This window comes from Pygocentrus nattereri, chromosome 26 (assembly GCF_015220715.1).
Source record: "Pygocentrus nattereri isolate fPygNat1 chromosome 26, fPygNat1.pri, whole genome shotgun sequence".
In the NCBI taxonomy this organism is placed as follows: domain Eukaryota; kingdom Metazoa; phylum Chordata; class Actinopteri; order Characiformes; family Serrasalmidae; genus Pygocentrus; species Pygocentrus nattereri.
This window is the reverse complement of record NC_051236.1, coordinates 14,398,428-14,418,748: the sequence shown is the minus strand read 5'-3', so window position 1 is coordinate 14,418,748 and position 20,321 is coordinate 14,398,428. Positions and strand designations below refer to the sequence as shown.

General features: G+C 39.4%; 2 protein-coding genes across 3 annotated transcripts in view; both read right to left on the bottom strand.

Moving 5' to 3' along the window:
- Positions 1–132: 132 nt before the first annotated feature.
- pa2g4a (proliferation-associated 2G4, a) lies at positions 133–10,998 on the bottom strand. The gene is made up of 13 exons (XM_017697871.2): positions 10,825–10,998; positions 6,750–6,878; positions 6,055–6,160; positions 5,481–5,550; positions 5,222–5,314; positions 4,953–5,016; positions 4,019–4,097; positions 3,729–3,807; positions 3,395–3,528; positions 3,154–3,248; positions 2,908–3,035; positions 2,031–2,084; positions 133–1,904 (listed from the first exon to the last, which is right to left on the bottom strand). The coding sequence occupies exons 1-13, from the start codon at positions 10,907–10,909 to the stop codon at positions 1,842–1,844; spliced, it is 1,179 nt and encodes a 392-aa protein (XP_017553360.1). The 5' UTR covers positions 10,910–10,998; the 3' UTR covers positions 133–1,841.
- Positions 10,999–11,868: 870 nt separating this feature from the next.
- Positions 11,869–20,321, bottom strand: part of erbb3a (erb-b2 receptor tyrosine kinase 3a) — a 30,028-nt gene continuing 21,575 nt past the window's right edge. Inside the window, exons 17-29 of one of the 2 annotated variants that reach the window (XM_017697870.2) lie at positions 19,749–19,802; positions 19,508–19,649; positions 19,267–19,386; positions 19,014–19,112; positions 18,461–18,646; positions 17,475–17,630; positions 17,301–17,376; positions 16,193–16,339; positions 16,011–16,108; positions 15,107–15,292; positions 14,853–14,921; positions 14,449–14,731; positions 11,869–13,651 (exon numbers count right to left, since the gene is read on the bottom strand). In XM_017697870.2, the coding sequence (XP_017553359.1) occupies positions 12,810–13,651; positions 14,449–14,731; positions 14,853–14,921; positions 15,107–15,292; positions 16,011–16,108; positions 16,193–16,339; positions 17,301–17,376; positions 17,475–17,630; positions 18,461–18,646; positions 19,014–19,112; positions 19,267–19,386; positions 19,508–19,649; positions 19,749–19,802 (2,458 nt within the window). In that variant the 3' untranslated portion in view covers positions 11,869–12,809. The remainder of the gene's footprint in view (positions 13,652–14,448; positions 14,732–14,852; positions 14,922–15,106; positions 15,293–16,010; positions 16,109–16,192; positions 16,340–17,300; positions 17,377–17,474; positions 17,631–18,460; positions 18,647–19,013; positions 19,113–19,266; positions 19,387–19,507; positions 19,650–19,748; positions 19,803–20,321) is intronic. The other variant, XM_037535074.1, reaches the window with a different exon arrangement.

Here is a 20,321-nt window from a genome sequence, read left to right as displayed (position 1 = left end):
TTTTATCAGTAATTCTTTCCTGATGCATTTCTTATACACAAATCTTGTACTGTCAGTAAACGATCTAGGACATGTGATAATTATCTGTGTAGGTCCTACAACGATGAAGGCATTTCAAATGATGAGGCAGAATTAAAGAAAAAAATATTCAAAGTTTCATTTTATTTCATTAGTTGTAAAATAGTCCCATATGCTGGTTTTTCCTACAAAAACAAGGTTGTGTCAGTCTCAGGCACACCACATCAGGCCTTTAGGCATTGCCTGAGATAAGGGTGTGGGGATGGAACAAAAGACAGGCTAAACCAGACTCCCCTCACCACAGCCACATCACATGCCACCTTATTCGCCCATTATAATCCTGCTAGGTTCATACATCAGTCAAATTCTAAATCAGAGCCCAGACACTTCCCCTAGGCCCTTGCTGAAGAAAACTGGCCAAAGACTGTAGGAAAGTCATTCTGAACAAGCCTGTCAGGAGTCCTTTAGCTTATTACTCAAGCAAGGAGTTAAAAGTCACATTCTGTTTTTCCATTTTCATATCAAATATCCAAGTCACATGTAAGGTCGGCACAACCCGTTCATAAAGCTTGAATGTCAGAGGAAGTCTACGGATCTAGGATCATTAGACTTTAGATTCCTCTTCTCTTTATGATGACCTTCCTCACAGAAACAGATGCTAAATCAGCACTTCTACTGAAAGCAGCTCTGAAGCCCAGACGTCCCTCAGTTTGGAGAAAAACTGACAACTGATCTTACCTAAAATTTGACAGGAAGACTAGTTTCAGACAAAAATCTCCTTCATACTGAGTTTGAAAATCCAATAGAACTTGCGATTTAAACATGATTCATATTTTTAGAATTCATTAGCTTAAGGGCATCTGGTGAATGTACATGGAATAAAAACAGGCCTGGGAAAGTGGCTTGGCAGTGATTTGGACCTAATCTACCTTATGTGAAACTAAACTTCACATGGGCTTCAACATGTTACTTAGAGCATGTGAGTCAAGTTTTAAACTGAACTGGGACTAGTTTCCTGATCCAATACAAACTTTGTATGAGATAAGCAACAAACCCTTTCTTCTTTTTTTTTTTTTGAAAAATCAATGAAAAGAGGATGAGAGGAGAAATGAAATCAGACAAAGCTGCCCTCTGGTTTAAAGCTCAGCCAGGCTTGAGAGAAGACAGGGATGGCAGTTAACAAGGGAAACAGTTCCCAAAACTTCTCATAGGTTCCATTTAAGAATTATCTAGTATGGAGTAAGTAAGAATCTCGTATAGAGAATTCTGATTCTAATGCCCCAGAAAGCACTCCAGTCTTCCATGGAAAGGTTCCAGATCCAAAATACAAAGATCGACCAGTCCTTAACAGTGGGAGGTTCCGCTTAGAAATCACAACATTCCAACCCTGAGGAATGACAAAAGATTTCTGAGTCCTCACTCCATGATTTAGCAATTTTGATTCAGATATTAGGCCAAAACATTTGTTTATTAGAGCAATCATTGATATGGTGGAAACTGCAACTACAAAATGACTGTGTTTCTTTTTTTTTTTTAATGTTTCATTTTGAAAAGGTATGGTGTTCCAGTTTTCAATCTAAAGTGATTTAAAAAGGTAAGAGCAAAGAGATTTATATGAAAAATCAGTACAAAGTCACTTTAGTCCAAATTTAAATTAATGTTGTTCCAAAGGACACTACCCATGTTCTGAGTGTGACTCTTTGTCAGTGTTCAATGGGCAAGAGGTTAAGAGTGGGGCAAGACAAACTGAAGTTTGTACTAGATGTTATGCATTTGTGTATGTGTATAGGTGAGTGAGTATGTTGTTTAGGGGTATGGGTTATCTATTCGGCAGCAACTTCATTCTCTACTGGCTGCCCTGTAGCATTTTCTGCAGTCTTGGAAGCCTAAAATAAAGACAAAAGACAAAAATTAAAAAGAGTTTGTATTACACTGGAAAACATGCAGGATTACACATAATACATCACACATTCATTCATTCATTTCTGTTCGCCAAGGAGTAAATACCTCACCTTCTTTTTCTTCTTTTTCTGTGCTTTACGACTTGCTGAGCTCTGTATCAGAGACTGTAACAGAAAGTACAATTAACAAAAAAAGAAGGAACAGATACCAAATATTTTGCTTGTGTTGCACCAAGTCTGGGTTCTGTTACGTAGCAAATTGTATTGTAAAATGCACCAATAAATAATAACTTTTCTGTCAGGTATCATAAGACATAAGATACTACATAGAATAAAAAGTTTGAACACCCCCAGTCAAATTACACGTTTTGTTCATTTTCTAAGTGAAAACAAGTTAACACACCCTCTACAGATATCACACTTAAATCTGACACTGTTCTGCAACTTTTAGTGCAATTTCTACTTACTTGCCAAGTTTAACACACATGGGTTTAAAAAAAACAAAAAAAACAACAATAACAACAACAACAAAAAAAACATTAAATATATATAATGTCAACTTTTGAACAGGGCAAAAGTGTTTCTCTCCAATACGTTAAATTCAGTACAATAGCTGGTCATTAAAATGTCCACATGCATGTTCTCTGCAGATGTAATTTACTTATATTCACTTTGAAATGCAAGAAAACTGTGGGACTAGGGGTGGCCAAACCTCCACATAAAACCATTTAAAACCACACTTTAGAGGACTTTCATTAAAATCATTAGATAACAATGTCTTGTTACTATGCTAAGTATGTCTCAAAACATTTCAACTAAGGCTGGGCAACATGACTAAAATGTACAGCTTGAAAAGTATATAGAATCTGCAAAATAAGGAACATTAGGATCACTGCTATAATGACTATATGGCCTAATTTACATCATCATTAGTGCTAATTTCAACCCTATTCTACAGGCTTCAGTGCATGCTGTGGACATTCTATACCTTCAGCTCAGGATCCTGAACGTCATGCTCAGATTTGTAGAGTTCTGGCTCAAAAGGCCCACTGGTGATTCTCAAAGGCCCATTGGCCATCAGCAGCACTGTGAACTTAAACTGAGCCACAAACTCTCCTAAAGAGAAAGAAATGAGAAAACAGATGACGAGTTCATTATTCTGGTAATGTCTTCATAAAGAAAAAAAATGAGAACAATGATAAAGAAAGAAAAACAGAGAAATACACATCCTCACCCTCCTTCTCATTGAGTACGCTGAAGGGCTGCAGCAGCTCATGTTTGGCACACTCAACCACTCCCAGACGAGCCTTACCTTCATCTTCAAACGCCCTGAAAGACAGACAGATACTTTTAATTCCCCAAAATGTTTTACCCTGCTTGATCTTACATGAGATATGCTCCAGTTTAAAGTGAAAGCAATACAGCATCTTTCAGTCAAAGCACAGACTGAAGGGGCACAGAACAGTTTTTACTACCTGAGAGTGAAAGGCATCGCGTCAAAGCGTCTTTCAACCTCGCTGAAGAAAATTCTGGAGGTCTTCATCTTCAGTCCATATTGTTTACTGGGGTCCCGCTTGTAGATTGTAGTCCTCTGGCCTCCATCTCTTGCCTGACACAAACAGAAATACTTCTTTTAGGTAGGTTCTCTTATTAACTACATTAAAGCTTAGTTGTCTTTGGGTCTTCTGGACACAGGTTAGGCCTAGTTGAAAAGTGAATGGAGAAACCCTAACAGATTTCAAGTATAAGGTCAAGCTTTAGAACATGGTCTCACGTGGAAAAAGGTAGAGTACGTGTATTATTAATTACCTTCCCTTCTCCTGTACTAATCAGTACATCCACAGCATACACCTCATGGACTTCAAACTCTGCTTTCTCATGGTCCTTCCTGTGAACAGAGACAATTTTTTGTATATAAAAGTGCATCTGGCATCTGATGAACTGATAAGGCTACAAGCTCAGTCGCCTTGACTTATGACTACATGAAACCATCTATTATCTAACGGTTTTCATTTGGAGTGAATACGGAAGTGGTACTGTTCTTGTGAAGTTTTTTTGCCTCTGGATATAGTACATAACCATGAAGGCTGGTTTCTTACTTTTGCTGGTCTGTAGGGTTTTGGATGATGGTTTTCTCTCCATCAATGACATGCTGCTTCAACTGATGCGACAACATACCTACAGAAGGACACCAGTTAAGTTTGTGGGGGCAGGGGGGTACAAAAAAAAAAAAAAAAAAAAACACAAAAAAGAAATGAGGCAACAGAACTGTCCTTCATCCAGTACTAGGATTTCGCAGCCTCAAATTCTCATTAAAAATTCAAGCAACCTTCATGGATATACTGGCTTGTGCCTCTAAAACGCTTACATGAAAGCATCCCATAACCTGCGTGTGAACATTTTCAATTAGCGTCGTCAAACTGAATATACATATTGCTGCTGTCTGAACAAAACCTCATTTCTCTAACTTTACAGGAGAGAGGAAAAAACACTTTACTTTTAATGTAATTCAGTGGAAACAGACTCCTCCCCTCCCCTCTTTACAAAATATGTAAAGGACAACAGGTATTTTCAAATCATGCCAAAAAACAAAACAAATGACAAAAACTGAGATATGAGGTTTTGTTCTGAGAGCAGTGATATGCAAAAGGTTGGGCTCCCCTGGTCAAAGTGCATGTCAAATAAAATAAGTGAAAATACTACATCTTCTAGAGTAAACACATTCCTGCCTATTTTAATGCACAATTAATGTTTACTTGCTTACAAAAATAAAACAAAAAACGTTTGCACAGGCCATGTTGCGTTTTGCAATATATTAAACAATAAATGAACTGTGCACCCAGACATGCAGAACAAACGCTATATTTAAATTAGTTTCATGTGATAACGTATTTCCACAAATCAACAAAACATTTGATGTGACCTTTCTGTTTATGACTGTACTGATTCTCATACATGGGTGCTTCTTTGGTGTGGGAAGTTTTATTATATTGTACAATCAATCTGATAAAGACAAACAAACAAATACCTCACCCTCAATCGGATTGCATTTGAACGAATGAGCGATCTTGTTCCATGCCTCTGTCACCTGTGTGTTCTGGAGCAAAGAGAAACAATTTGAAGCAAATTAAGTACAGCTCCACCCTCTGTACACAAAGATGACTTCACTTCATCTTCAACTCGTCATCTTGCCAACTTTATTTGCAAATACAGGATCACCTAAACACAGCAGCGTTAACCTTTAACCCAGAGTTGAAAAATTCTTTATGGTTGCCAGTTTTGACTAAACAGCTTGTACTCACTTGGTTGCCAGGTTTTACAAGACGCAGCGCTGCCTCTGCACACAAATAGGCGGCTTTGATAACATCGGCTTTCCTGCCCGTCACAGGTGCTTCCTGAGAAGATATCAACTTGCATAAGTATTATGTTAATTCATAAAGCAGCTTTTGGAAAATGTGTCTTTTTTGTAATGTGTCTTTAAAAGCTGTAGCTCCTACTATTAACACTAACAACAACAACAACAATAATAGTTGTTGACATAATCATCATGAAGACACACACCTTACTAGTCCCAATAACAAAGCTGTGGGCCACGTTGGCGATAAAGCCATCAACATGTACTCCAAGATCACTGTACAGAAAAAAAGGATAAGAGTGGAGATAAAAACAACAACAAAATGTTGTTGAAGTTCCCCAATCCATGTAGCACACATTGCTCTATTATTCATTTTGCACACAGAGACAAAAGAAAATGGCTATCCCCACCCCCACCCTCATAATACCACCAAACTACTACAATAACGAACAACAGTTCATGGATGATTAACAGACTAACTCACTCAAATTAAAACATTCCTTACTATTTACAGTCAATCTTACAGATAACACATACCAAATGTTTAAACTTTGCCAATATACAGATAACATAAAAAGCTGCAGTAAAAACCACAGATGGGGAAAAACAAGAAGGACGAGACAATAAGAAAGGATAAAAGTATTTATACACACAGAGGTGAGACAAACAGTGCACACAAGACACAAGAGTGAGAGTAAGGGGAGGGAGAGAAGGGGAAAATGCAGGGTGGAAAGAAGACTGGAAACAGGCTGGGAACTGGACAGGGTAGGAGTTGCCTACATTTTGACCAAGTCTCCATCTTTAAGTGTGTAGTCAGGGTCGCTCTTCAAAGGAGAGAAGTGGCATACACAGTTATTGACTGACACGCAGGTGGGGAACGCAATGCCTGAAAGAAAGACAACCACCAGTCCTCAACACAAGTGCTTATGTAAAAAGTGCCTGAGTAAGAGTGAGAAACAGAAAGAGATGCAAATACAGTGGCATCCGAAGGTCTGAGACCACTAATGAAAAAGCATCCATTCCGGATTCTTTATATGCCATGTTTTTCCATTACTCTGCACATGCTTCAATGGAAGGGAGAAGGCCTTAACACAGTCACAAATTTGCTTTAATTTTAATGACCTACAAATCTTAAATCTTAGAATCTTAAATATTTCTTCATTTTACTTATCATAACTTTTCTTTGTTTTAAAAAAAATAAATAAAAAATTCACCCCCCCTCCCCAGATTTTTGGACCTCACTGCTATGCTACAGAATGTGTTTTCTATATATCATGTCATTTCTTCTAAATGCTTTCTGAAAATACTAACAAAACATCTCAGTCTATCACTCCATCCATGCCGGTTATCACACACATCATAAGATACACAATGACATCAGCCACATGTATCAAAGAAAAGCATCAATTCTCACATTAATATTTTTCATACACGTAACCTAGAATTCAATGAGATCATCTGTTCCTCCAGCTTACCTTTCTTCATGTCCTTTTCCTTCTTGAAAACCTTGCCAGTTTCTGTCATAATATAAGCATCGCCTTTCTCACACAGGCTAAGGACAGACACACCTGGCTTGGCCGCATCGATGACCAACCTCAGTGCCTCTGAGAGAGAAACAGGTGCAGAAAAGATTAGGGATTAGTGTTTGACAGAAAATAATGAGCCAATAAGCAGAATACATACAAACATTGGAGAAAAAGACATTACATCAGGTATCATAAGGCTCTAACTTGGCTGAAAAAGCTATATTCCCTTAATGAGGATAAACGTGCCACAGACAGGTGTCTGCATCGCCTAAGCTGATACACTATGTTGCCAAAAGTATTCACTCACCCATCCAAATCATTGAATTCAGGTGTTCCAATCACTTCCATGGCCACAGGTGTATAAACCCATGCACCTAGGCATGCAGACTGCTTCTACAGACATTTGTGAAAGAATGGGTCGCTCTCAGGAGCTCAGTAAATTCCAGCGTGGTACTGTGATAGGATGCCACCTGTGTAACAAGTCCAGTCATAAAATTTTCTCGCTACTAAATATTCCACAGTCAACTGGTATTATAACAAAGTGGAAACGATTGGGAACGACAGCAACTTGGCCACCAAGTGGTAGGCCAAGTAAAATGACAGAGTGGGGTCAGTGGATGCTAATAGTGCGCAGAGGTCGCCAACTTTCTGCAGAGTCAATCACTACAGACCTCCAAAATTCATGTGGCCTTCAGATTAGCTCAAGAACAGCGTAGAGAGCTTCATGGAATGAGTTTCCAGGGTCGAGCAGCTGCATCCAAGCCTTACATCACCAAGCACAATGCAAAGCATCAAATGGTGTAAAGTGATGTAAAGCACCGCCACTGAACTCTAGAGCAGTGGAGATGTGTTCTCTGGAGTGACGCATCATGCTTCTCTGGCTGGGTTTGGTGGTTGCCAGGAGAACAGTACTTGTTTGACTGCATTGTGTCAAGTGTAAAGTTTGGTGAAGGGGGGATTATGGTGTGGGCTGGTTTTTCAGGAGTTGGACTCGGCCCCTTAGTTCCCGTGAAAGGAACTCTTAGTGCTTTAGCAGACCAAGAGATTCTGGACAATTCCATGCTCCCAACTTTGTGGGTACAGTTTGGGGATGGCCACTTTCTGTTCCAACATGACTGCACACCTGTGCACAAAGCAAGATCCATAAAGACATGGATGAGTGAGTTTGGTGTGGAAGAACTTGACTGGCCTGCAGAGTCCTGACTATAACCCGACTGAACACCTATGGGATGAGGATTAGAGCGGAGTCTGCAAGCCAGGCCTTCTCATCCAACATCAGTGTTTGACCTCACAAATGTGCTTCTGGAAGAATGGTCAAAAATTCCCATGAACGCTCCTAAACCTTGTGGAAAGCCTTCCCAGAAGAGCTGAAACTGTTATATCTACAAAGGGTGGGCCGACATCATATTAAACCCTATGGATTAGGAACACAATCTCACTCAATTTCATATGCGTGTGAAGGCACGCAAATACTTTTGAAAATATAGTGTATCTGATAAGTTTGAACAGACAAAAAAAGTCCTCAGAGCCACATTTAAAAATACCATGAAAAACGCTGCATTATATTTTTCTCTTGAGGTTCAAGCCCCAATTCATTTTTACATGACCGTTTTTCAACCTCTCTTTATCCCTTAGATTTAAACAGGCTGTTTATTTTGCTGTCTCTTTAAGACTGATCTATGTATATGAGATCTGCTCTGAGTGGCTGCCCTGTATTGCGTCTTTGGCTTGGCAATATTTATCGTTATTGTGATAAATTACATCACAACATGTTTTTCTGATCAAATCGTGAATCAACATCAACATCAGTATTTCTAGTACTTGTCAACACTTGCCAACAGCATGTTTCACTAATAAGACTAAATTAGTCATTTTAATTTTGACTTAGTGTATCACAGTATTTGAAAAGTTATACAAAAAAAAAAAAATCATTCATGCTTCTAGGTTTTTCAACTGTATTTTCTAAATATGAGAGTACTGGTTCTATTTGTCCATTCCAACTCATCAAACCTCAGAAAAACTAAATATTGTGATGAATACTGTGAAAATGTAAGTATCATGATGCTGTATTGGTACCATATCACCCACCCCTAATTATGCCTCTTTCTAGACAGTCCAGGCTGAAACACTTCTTGTAACTTCAGCATGAATGGGTGGAGCTAAACTGCTGTAGGCTGAATAGGCATATTATATTATATTATATTATATAATACATACGTACACACACACAAATATACAAATGCATTGGTTTCCGTGACAAAGAAACTAAATTTTGCAGCACATTTTCCATATATGGACTGTTTTGCAATTTTAACACACTTTACATACTACATCACATACTTTCATTTCAAGAAAATGAGGGACAATTCAGCTTTTTAAAATACGGGCCCTTTAACATACCATTTTACACCCAAGGTCTTTGTAATTAAACATGCTGTTTTTCCAAGTACTGACGATATCCACAATATGCCTAGAAAATCGCATTATGATGCACAGTTATGTATCTTATCACGATGAAGATACACTTTGCCATTGACTGTGTCTGAAACATAAATCCTGCCTATTTAGACAGAGCTCTGAGGCAGCAAGGCACCCAGTCATGTCCCAGGCTATGATCAGTATTAAATAGTCCCTGCTGAGGTTCCTCTGTCGGGACATTTTTTGAAGGCGGTGTAGATGTATCCATTTCTGCCGTACACATAATCCTGTGTGTCCATGTCAATGCACTGAGAAAAAAAAAAAAAAAAAAAGTCCAGCTTTGACACAGTACTGCCGTCTAAAGCACTGACTTATGAGACAGTACAGGCAGCAAAGCAAGACCTTGAGTTTCACACACAGCCCTAGTGTCTTCTGTCACTTCCGTCCCGTCTCTTGTTCAGTACTTAACTTTGACTTGGTACTTTTGTACTTTTTATTCCAGTACTTTTTACTCAGTCTTTTTTTTTGGAGAGGTCCTTTTACAGTGTCATTTTTCCATTGACTTAACAATACTTTTAACCTACCTGTTCGTTAGTAAGGGTTCTGGCTACTCTATCCACCTCTGTGGTGGGAACGTTTTAAGAGAGGAGAGGCACCTGCTGCAGTGTCAGTACCAGCAGGTTGTGCACTGATAATGGAGACGATGCTGTTGCTTTACATGTCAGGGAAAAGCGCAGCAGACAACAAAGGTTAAAAAGGCTCGGTGATCCTAACACAACGCCCGGGTCAGAGATACTGGTCAGCCAGCTGGTCACCACAGACAACGTTAAACGCTCCGTCAGCAGTCTGTTCCCCACTGACTGACCTAACTTAGCAGCCTTTCAGCTGTGAGCTCTGAGGGCATCATTTTGCACAGAATGAAGTTAATACAGCCTGCGATACTGTCAGTCAGTCTAACGCTAGCATGCATTGATGTTAGCTCCGTTAGCCAACTGCCCGTTGGATGCGTGGGCAGTGACAGCCGTAACGTGAGCCGGCGACCCACAGCAGCCAGACCCTCTCAGCTGAATATCGAGCGCTGAGAATACACAGCCTCGCCTAATCATTAAGACAGACTTTTCAAAGCCATTCAAGAAAAGAACTCAACTAGTTAGCTAACACTGCCAACACTACAAGTCTCTACAGTCCGCGCACCTATAAGCATCGTGTAATCCTGCCAGGGTTAGATAAGCTAGCTAGCTAGCTAGCATCGCTACATGGGAACACACACGGGGAGTTACACGGGCTAGCCAGCTAGCTACGTTAGCTAACGTTGTGTTAGCTACAGATATTGACTTCACCGCAGATCAGTCAGTCGCGCTCTCTGCGGGACAGTGTCAGTGAATCAGAGCAGTCATGGCACACAAAGAGGATCTAGTTGTTAGCTTTCCAGCACGCGGACCGCAGGTCGCCCTCTTTACTTTCCCACGTTGCAGAGCTGCGCGCGGCTGTCAGCACATGGCGAACTGTTAGCGGGACCAGCGTGAGAGAAGAAGGCCGTTACCGGACCTGCCTCACCATCAGGTCACCGACTAAACTCACTTTCGCCCAAAACTGACAAACTTACGGTTGGCAATGTCGCCGCCCATCTTATACTTGGTCACCACCAAGTCCTCGGCGATGGTCTGCTCCTGCTGTTCGTCGTCGGACATGTTTTCAGCGGATTTCGCAGCGACTCCCAATCCGAGATGATCAGAGCTGCAGATCAGCCACAGCAGCGCCCGCGCCGCGCCAAGCCGCGCACACGTCACACAGCGCGTCACGACACAGCCCGCGCCAAAATACAGGCCATGGCAACAACAAAGCAAAAAGTAAAATAAATAGAAATACATTTTAAAAACTGCCCCAAGACAAGAAGCTTTAGCTTTATTTTTTTTGGAATTTAGAAATTCAATTTGAACAAAAAAGTACCAGTCCTCTATAATAACTAAGAGAACTAGCACTATTAATCAGTAAAATAGTAAAAATATCAAATTTAAGACATAAATTCGAATTCTGAAATTTTACTGGTCGGAATTATATTTTAGAATCTAAGATTTTACTTAATTATCACTAAGAACTTAGGTTACAGCTTTTCTCAACTGATTTCAATATGAGTTACTATGTCCACTGTGAATTCTCTTTAACACTATAACCTACCCGTTATGTTTCCTCTACATTTATAACTAATTTGAAAAAAATAGGCTAAGATTTCTAAATGTATTCATGAATTTGTGTAATATGGTTGTTTTTAGATTTTTTAAAATAAGTGTTACCTAATCATACAATGACAATTAATGTAATATAAAGTTCACCAACACATTAAAAGGTGGGCAATGTGTGAGGCATCTCGGAAACAACTTACAACACTTACACAGCACAAAACTTTTATTTGTTGGAGAAGAACAAATTCAAATTCAAATATACTGAATAAAAATATATCACCGCATACAGACATGTAGGTAATGAAAGGTAAAATTACGAAATGAGAAAATAAACATCTTGTTCTGATAAACTGTACAAAAGCATACAGCTTGTTAACTGGCCATTTCATTTGAAATATGAGAGAAAGAGAGAGAAATTCCTTCCATACTGGACACTGTAACATAGACACATGAAGCACAGCCCCCACCCACCCCCTCCCAAACACACACACACACACACACACACACACACACACACACACACACACACACACACACTACAAACCAACAAAATCAAACAAAATAATCCATGTGTTCAGCACAACTCGTATTACACAAGACTACTAAAAACAACAATTACTATTGCTGCTGCACAGCTAAGCTCTGCATGCCTAGAATATAAGTTCTACAAAAATAGTGTTAAAAACAAATATCCCTGACTCATTGGAAATTTGGTACACAATGATGGAATGCAAGCTGCCTTGCTGTCACATGGAACACCTGTAACAGACATACTGATTCATAAACATATTTAGATAAAAACAAGTTGTTTTATCAAAATTAGAAACTGATTTGTGTCTTTAAGAATGAGAGATACTTACTGACATTCATACATATTTGCATGCAATCATCAGTACATTATCTGTAATAGCTCATTATCTGGTACTATTTTCCTTCACTGTGTTTCAAGAAATATAGGATAAATTCAAATGTACATTGTTTCTATGTGTTTGTGTCTTTGTGATTAAGGAATCATATATTTACATGCATGTGTCCAAAACCACATACTACCATACTATATAATATTACACTAATGAATGGACTTTTATCAGTGGTGTTTTGACATACTACTTAGTATGGCAGAATGTGGTTTTGGCCACAGCTTATGTCTTTATTGCCAAGACTGAATTAGTCAAGGAAATGTGTAGTGCTTCAGTGATTGCTACTTCTGCTTCTGCCAATGCTGACCATTTTTATTCAACTTTTTTATTCTGTATTTTGTTCCACACCTCTTTGATACTTAATTTCACCCTGTTTTCTCTCACATGTATGTATTTCATTCAATTAATCTAATTCCTACTCCTTCCCCCTCCCTCCCTTCCTTGCTTGCTCACCCACTCGCACCCTCCCTCCCTCCCTCTGTCCTGTCCTACGTACTCACTGCATTTGCTTTTGAATACATTCGGCTGTGCCAGTAGTCAGGGTTATCAAAGCACCTGTCTCCACCTTCACTGGCCACAAGCAAACCTGCACGTACTTGAACATATGGCACAATTCCAGAGTGGAGTTGCCCCGTAGCCTCCCTTTCCCCGGCCTCCTGGAGGTTCTGATACTCAGCCCCTGAGCTGCCCCCTACTGCCAGAGAGTCCATCTCCTCATATTCATAAACCTCTCCCTCTCCACCAATCAAACCCTGAAGCATCAGCGAGCGCCTCAAACGGGGTTGTTGGTTTGTGTATTGATACTCTTCCTCTTCCTCTTCATCTTCCTCCATTGATTTCTTGGGAGAAATGTAGGCATCTGGTCTTAGGTGTTCAGCTCTGTGTGGAATGCTGGCTGCTGCATGTCCCAGACCGCTACGAATGTCCATATACTCATATTGGTGCTCCTGGTCCAGGTCAGCCTCTGCGTACTCCGCTTCGCTGGACAGCAGCTCTGCATCGCTGCGACTTCTCTCATCTGAAGAGGACTGAGAAACTCCTCCGCTGCTTTCAGAGTCCTCCATCGACGATCTTTTATTTGGGTAACTAGCACATGCAGACTTGTGCATGCTGTCTCCCCATGAGGGATTGGAGGTGGAACTGCGTTTTGATGTTCTCTGACAGCAGCTGCGTTTCTGGCCTGGGATGCGTCTTAGGGGGAGGCTCTGATTGTTCATGTACTCATACTCTTCCTCAGCACTATCATGCTCCTCTAACAGTTCATGTGAACGACCTTTAGACAATCTCCCTTGGGACAGCCGTACATGGGAAGCCATGGAAAGCACTGTTTCTGAAGGGAGAAGGAAGTAAGATGTCGATCAACGATTATCTGAGACTACAAAGATGCCTCAGTTCAAGAAGTAGTTATGCAAAAGATCAAATGTGCACAATTTTCCCCTTATCCCAAATGTAGCCAGGATTAGTTTGGATTAAAGTTTGCTTGCTTAGTTTGCACTGAAACTATAGGACTAACTACACTAACAAGTAACAGAAGCTTATAACCACCTATTAGTACTGTGCAAACTGGATGCCTAAACCAATACACAGTTGCCTCAAAGCAATGTTGTTCAGTGATATGGATTTAACTTACTTATGTGTAACTTACTTATGTGTAATTATTTTTAACACTGTATGGCACACTATGCTCTCAAAAATGGCCAAAATTATGTTGAAAACTAAAATTAGTGTTAGCAGTTATCTTAAACCTGCAATGTTGCACATACTTTTGTCCAAAGTAAACAAGCAAACTTTGGAAGCAAAGTGAAAAGACTCAAAAGTTGATACTGCCAAAGTTGGCACAACCAGTCATTAGGTTTAGAGTTTTTTTTTTTCTTTCACACGGGTGATATTGGTTTTGAATAAATCTGTATGTTCATTAAATGGAGTGATCATTTAAAAGATGCATTTTGGGTTTACTCATGCTGTCTTCAAATTATCTTAAAATTAAAGTTGGATGATTTAAAACATTTAAATGTGACAAATGATCAAAAATAGAATTAATCAGGTGAGGGGCAAATTTTTTTCCACAGCACTATATCCATTTTTTCTGAGATTTCCTCTGTGAACGGTAAAACACAACTAACTTACCTCTCAGTGGGCTATCACATAGTCCTGGCAACACATATCCATTTTGGTCTTCTTCTCCTTCTGTGCATGGAGAAGGCGTGTCAGGGATAGGTGTGTCTGGAGGACCTGACAGGCTGTCTCTCTGAGACATGTAGGCACTGTCCTCTCGGTGCCGCACCCGCCTCAGGCTGCCAACTGACGCAAAGTCTTCATTCATCTCCATTTCCACCACAGTGCCACGTCCCTCTGAGCTCTCAGAGACAGTGCGAGCTGAGTTGAGACGTGAACGAGGCGGCCACACCGTCTACAGCGAGACATGATGAAGATCATACTCAGTGCAAGTGGCACATATCAATGTAACAACAGTGCAAAAAGTAAACTTTAGTGTGATGATAGATTCTATTGTGTAGCCTATTCAGATGTACCTGCATGGAGCCCTCCACACTTGGAGTCATTGGCAAGTAACCAGCAGGACAGGATGGGGTGAAAGTTGCCTGTGGGAAATGAAAACATGGAAATGAGGAAAAAGAGAGGGGGAAGTAATGAGTTGATGAGTCACCAGTGGTTCACACTAATTCATAGACTCATTTAAACTTAACTCTTAACCCGTATCTGCTCCCCCATCTACTTTGCAAGCCATTTAAATGTGGCTTTCCATATTTAGCCCATGCATTCTTACCCTGTGGGTATCCACACGCAATCTAGAGAGACTTCTTGATGGAGTGAGGTACACAGGGGGTGTGGCCATGCCTTCGTCCAATACCTCTTCTTCTTGATCCTCCAACCCCACAGCCAGAATGTCCATCTCATTCCCAAGCTGATGTGCCTCATCAGAGCCAGGATCAGGAGCAGTGCACTCCCCCTGCTGATGTTAAAACAATTATGCAATATTTATAGACTGCAATCCTTCATTTTCATAGTTGTCTACGAGGGCACATAAACTTATTTTGTTTCTACATGTGGGTAGCGAGACAATATGAGCTGTGTATCGAATAGTTAGATTTTATGTAATAAAAAATATTTTTGACACCTGATATACTGACAAATTTAAATGCTCACCATTTAATATTACCACATTTCACCACAAACCTACCAAATTACATGTTTTGTTGATATTCTAAGTGAAAATAAGTTAAGAAATCCTCCACAGGGAACAAACTTGAATATGGCATTTTTCTGCAAATCTTTACAGCACAATTTCTATTTATTTGCTGAGTTTAACAGATTGGAAAAAAGAAAACATCCAAAATGTAATGTACCACAACTTTTGCTTGCCACTTTATATAATTGTTTTTTCCCTCCAAAATGTTAAATTCAGCAAATCCACATTAATTGTGCATTAAAATGTTTTATATTTTTTATAGAGGATGTGTTAACTTATTTTTATCAGAAAACCAACAAAAATGTAATTTGGCCCAGGACACCTTTGCATGTGACTGTATGTTTAAAAAATCTTTGACTTCAAAGTAAATTACATGGGTTATGCTTTCACTGGTTGCTGCAGTCTTGTTTTGGCTACTGAAATTTGCTCAAAATTTTCAAAGCAAAATGAATGCTGGTACTTCTTTTTCACTTGCTCTTACTTTGATGACAAGGTACCGCGGTGGATCTCTAGCCATGCGGGTGAATTCATTGGCTAGCTCTTTGAAGGTTGGCCGAACGTTCTCATCAATCATCCAACCTGCCAGGAGAATTAAATATGTTAGGTTTTCTGCACTCAAGTGGTTTAATATCCCAAAGTGATGTTGACAATGAGTGGACTCACATTTGACCATGACCATGTAAACATCTATCGTGCAGATCTGAGGCTGAGAGAGACGTTCGCCCTTCTCAAGCAGGTCTGGAATTTCCTGTGGTCGCATTGAAGCATACGGCTCTGCTCCATATGACATCATCTCCCAGACAGTCACACCTACACAGAGAGGAGTTGGCAGGAAACAGAGTTTAAACCATTAATTATGTTTAGTTTCTGAATGCCTCTTATATTGTCACTGTAACAGGAAAACCTCATAGTAGCATTTTCACACATTTTTACACTATTTGTAAACAAAAGCTGTCCTTTATATAAACATTTCATGATGAATAGACAAATAGAATGCTTTTTTATGTTTCATTCACAGCTCATAGGGATGCTTTTTTCTCCCTCTATGAGGTTTTCTTACAACAGTAACACACACACAAACATTGGGGTCATTGTCATGCTAGTGAATGAATGCAGGATAAATCAGATGCCTCCTTGTTGGTACTGCATGATGGTTAAGAATTTGCCTGTATTTCTCAGCAGTGAGGGGCCTTAAATTTTGATCAAATCACCAACTCTATTTGCAGAAATACAGTCTTAAACCATCAGGGAACTCTCTGTTCTCTGTTGAATGCAGACAGTTATCCATATAGCTCTATCCAGCCGTTCTGTTACAGCTAAAATTTCAAATTCTGTATCATCAGTCCTGAGCACTTGCTGCCATTGTTCTGTAGCCCTTTCCTTTTTTTTCTCCACCTTGTGTCTTGTTGTTATGCTCACTCTTGCCATAGTGTAATATTTGAAGTGTAAACCTCAACTGCTAAATCTACCACAACGTTGCCATAGTCTCTCACCCAGCTTTAGTCCTGTTACAGCTGGTTCTGTTTCAGTTAATCAGTTGTGTTCAATTTGTATATAACGCCGTTGATCATGAGCACCGGTTTGTTATATCCATTTAGTCATGTACCAAGCTGTATGCCTACATGAGCAGCATGTTACTTACAATGTTACAATAAATTCTAAAATATGATGTTTCTTACTGACACACTAATGCAGAAGACTTTAAAACAAAAATTCTATAAAAAAGTGTCTAGAAACTTTTGCAAACTACTGTACATATATACATACTCACCATAGCTCCACACATCACTCTGATGTGTATATCTGCGGAACAAAATACTCTCAAGGGCCATCCACTTGATCGGTGTCTGGAAAGAAGGATAAAATCAAAGAAAAAAGAGCAATTACATGCCCAACTCACACAGAAGTATCATGTTGTTAGAAGTGCACTGTGAAGGTGGTCTACCTTGACTTCATTGTAGAAATATTTCTTGTCGTCTGGGTAGAGCAGATCAGCAATGCCATAGTCAGTGATTTGGACCATAAAGTCACTCTTTAGCAGGATGTTCCGAGCAGCTAAGTTTCTATGGACTATTCTCTGTTCCTCAAGATAATACATACCCTGAGGTAGATACATAGAGTGAGAGAGACAGAATGAAGTAGAATGCCGAAGACAGAGGAGAAAAGACTGCTTAAAAACAAACAACAAAATTAATACTTCACAGAAATTTCAAAAATTTCCTACCAAGGCAGTTAAGAATATCCTCTACCATATCCACACATACCCACTAGGGCTCAACTGATATGAACATGTTGTGGCCGATTCCAATTTTAGGGGATTAAAAATTAGATGATATAAACTAATATAATTTTATTTTTAGTTAATATTTTTACTTAGAGTTTTATTGACTGATATTAATGTTATTTTCAAATATCATAATCTTCAAACTAAAATAAATGGAAAAAACTCAATATTAAATAATATAAATACTGTAGCACTCTGTTTATTACCTCTTTTTTTTCAATTAATCTTTTCATAAAATTAGGCTTTTTGTGCTATAACTTTTAATTCTTATGCAAAACATTTTACATGTATATGTTACAATAACCGTGATGGTGTTTCAGGTTCATTTTCATCAGTTCTGTCTGTTTTGAATTAATTCAGTTAATCAAGGGGTGATATATACTGGATTCCATGGATGCACAGCTGTTTATGGGTTTGTCCTATCAGAAAATTGTAAGCTGGGATCCTGGCAATATCGCAACCAAATAAAAGTCATTATTGTCAGAGATATTTTCACCAAAATCGATAAAACCACTGGTTCTTACTATCAGTAAATATTGTCAGCCACCTGATACCCAATCACATTCCTCGCTCCTATCAAAACACATACTTTAAACTTGTCCATGGGAAAAATACACTTACGAAAAATGTACACACAGACCACCTACCTTGGCAATCTGCACACACCAGTTGAGCAGCCTCTGTGGGTTGAGGCTGTTCTTGTGCCGCCTGATATGTTCCAGTAAGGATCCCTGAGTACTGAGCTGGGTGACCAGCTGTAAAGAGGTGCCTGGACAAATACCTAAGAGCCGAACAACGTAGGGATGGTCCAAACTCCCCATCGCCAACATATGCTACAATACACAGAACATGGCCGATTGACAGACTGATTCTCCTTGCAAATAGGTGTGTACCATAACGGTATAGTCACATGGCACCCCTGGTGAGATTACAAAATTTTGTTGATTTATATATAATTATATAAAATAAATTAACATATCCTCTACAGAGAACAAAATTGTTCATTTAAATAAATGCCATAACTTGCACATGCCACAATTTTTTAATTCTGTTTCTAATATTACAATATGTTATTTTCACTTAGAAGATCAACAAAACATGTAATTTGACCAGGGATGCTTTTACAAATGAATATATGTAGATCAACAGCTACCTCTCTCTGTGTGTGTGTGTGTGTGGTGTGTGTGTGTTATGTCTCACATCAGTAACTTCTTGAAAAGTCTGTCGTCCAGTTCGGTCCTGAATAGTTTTTATGGCCACTGGGATCTTTATGGTTTCTCCTTCTGGAATCCATGCACCCTGAGACAGAGAGAGAGATAAACAAAGAGTGATAAACAAATAGAAACAGAGAAAAAAGAAAGACAAGCAAGAGAAAAAGTCAAATGAGCAGACACAATGTGCTGTTAGTGTCTGATGATTTAGGGGGGTGTATTATATCATATGACAGTACTACCTTGTGGACAGTCCCGAAGACTCCAGAGCCTAGAAGTTTGATTTTCCGTAGTTCAGACACTCTGAAGATGCGAGCATGAACCTTTGTCCCTTTTTCTCCAGGATCCAGTGGCTCAAAACTCTAGATATTTATACACAGAGGCACATATATATGCATATATAACCATGAATACAGGAATGTACACACATACTAAAAAAAAACACTTGCAATTATTTCTTTTGAAAAATACAAAAAAGCACACCTCTCCACTTTGGAGGTATCTCCTCAGGGCACGTTTGCGTCGGATGGCGAGACTCCGGCGATACAGAACAGTCATAACGAACACTGAGAAACCAATCAACACTGCAGCTATAGCGCCCAACACAATTGCAGTCACTGGCAACCTGTGCAACACATACACAGACCAGCATGAGAGTAATACTCCAGTATACTATTTAACTGTGATTTAATACTACTTCTAACCAGGAGGGGGAGATACTCACCCGGGCGCACTCCTGGAGGACTCCACACAGTCTCTCAAACCTGGCCCAGTGCACCTACAAACACACAGACATAAATCAAAAATATGGGTGTTGTTTTCATTTAAGCCTTAAGGCTATGTAGTGACATTAGGGCAGCTACTGCAATCTTTTTTCACAAGACAGGCCTGTCAGAGAAAGAGCTGGAGGAAACAGTGCTGCAATGTTGCAGCATGTCTATGGCAATTAGGTGTTTAGAGCTAAAGGGCTCAGCAGCATAAGTCAGAAGGCTGGGATACTGTAGCCATGATTGGATCACAAACTGCTACAAAAACAAGTTTAAAACAATTCATATCTATAGTATGATCAGAATGAAGAGATCAAAAAGAACTCACTGTAATACTGCCATACACTGAAAAGTTCAAAAGTTTGGAATCACTTGCCAGATTAATATTTTTTTATTTTTTTTGTGTGCTAACCATTATTTCAAGAACTTTGTGAACAAGAAGTGAATAAATTATTAGTAGTATATTGTATTTATCTATTTACACACTTTTTCGGTCTTGAGATCTGATCTCCATTTTTGAACTATAATGA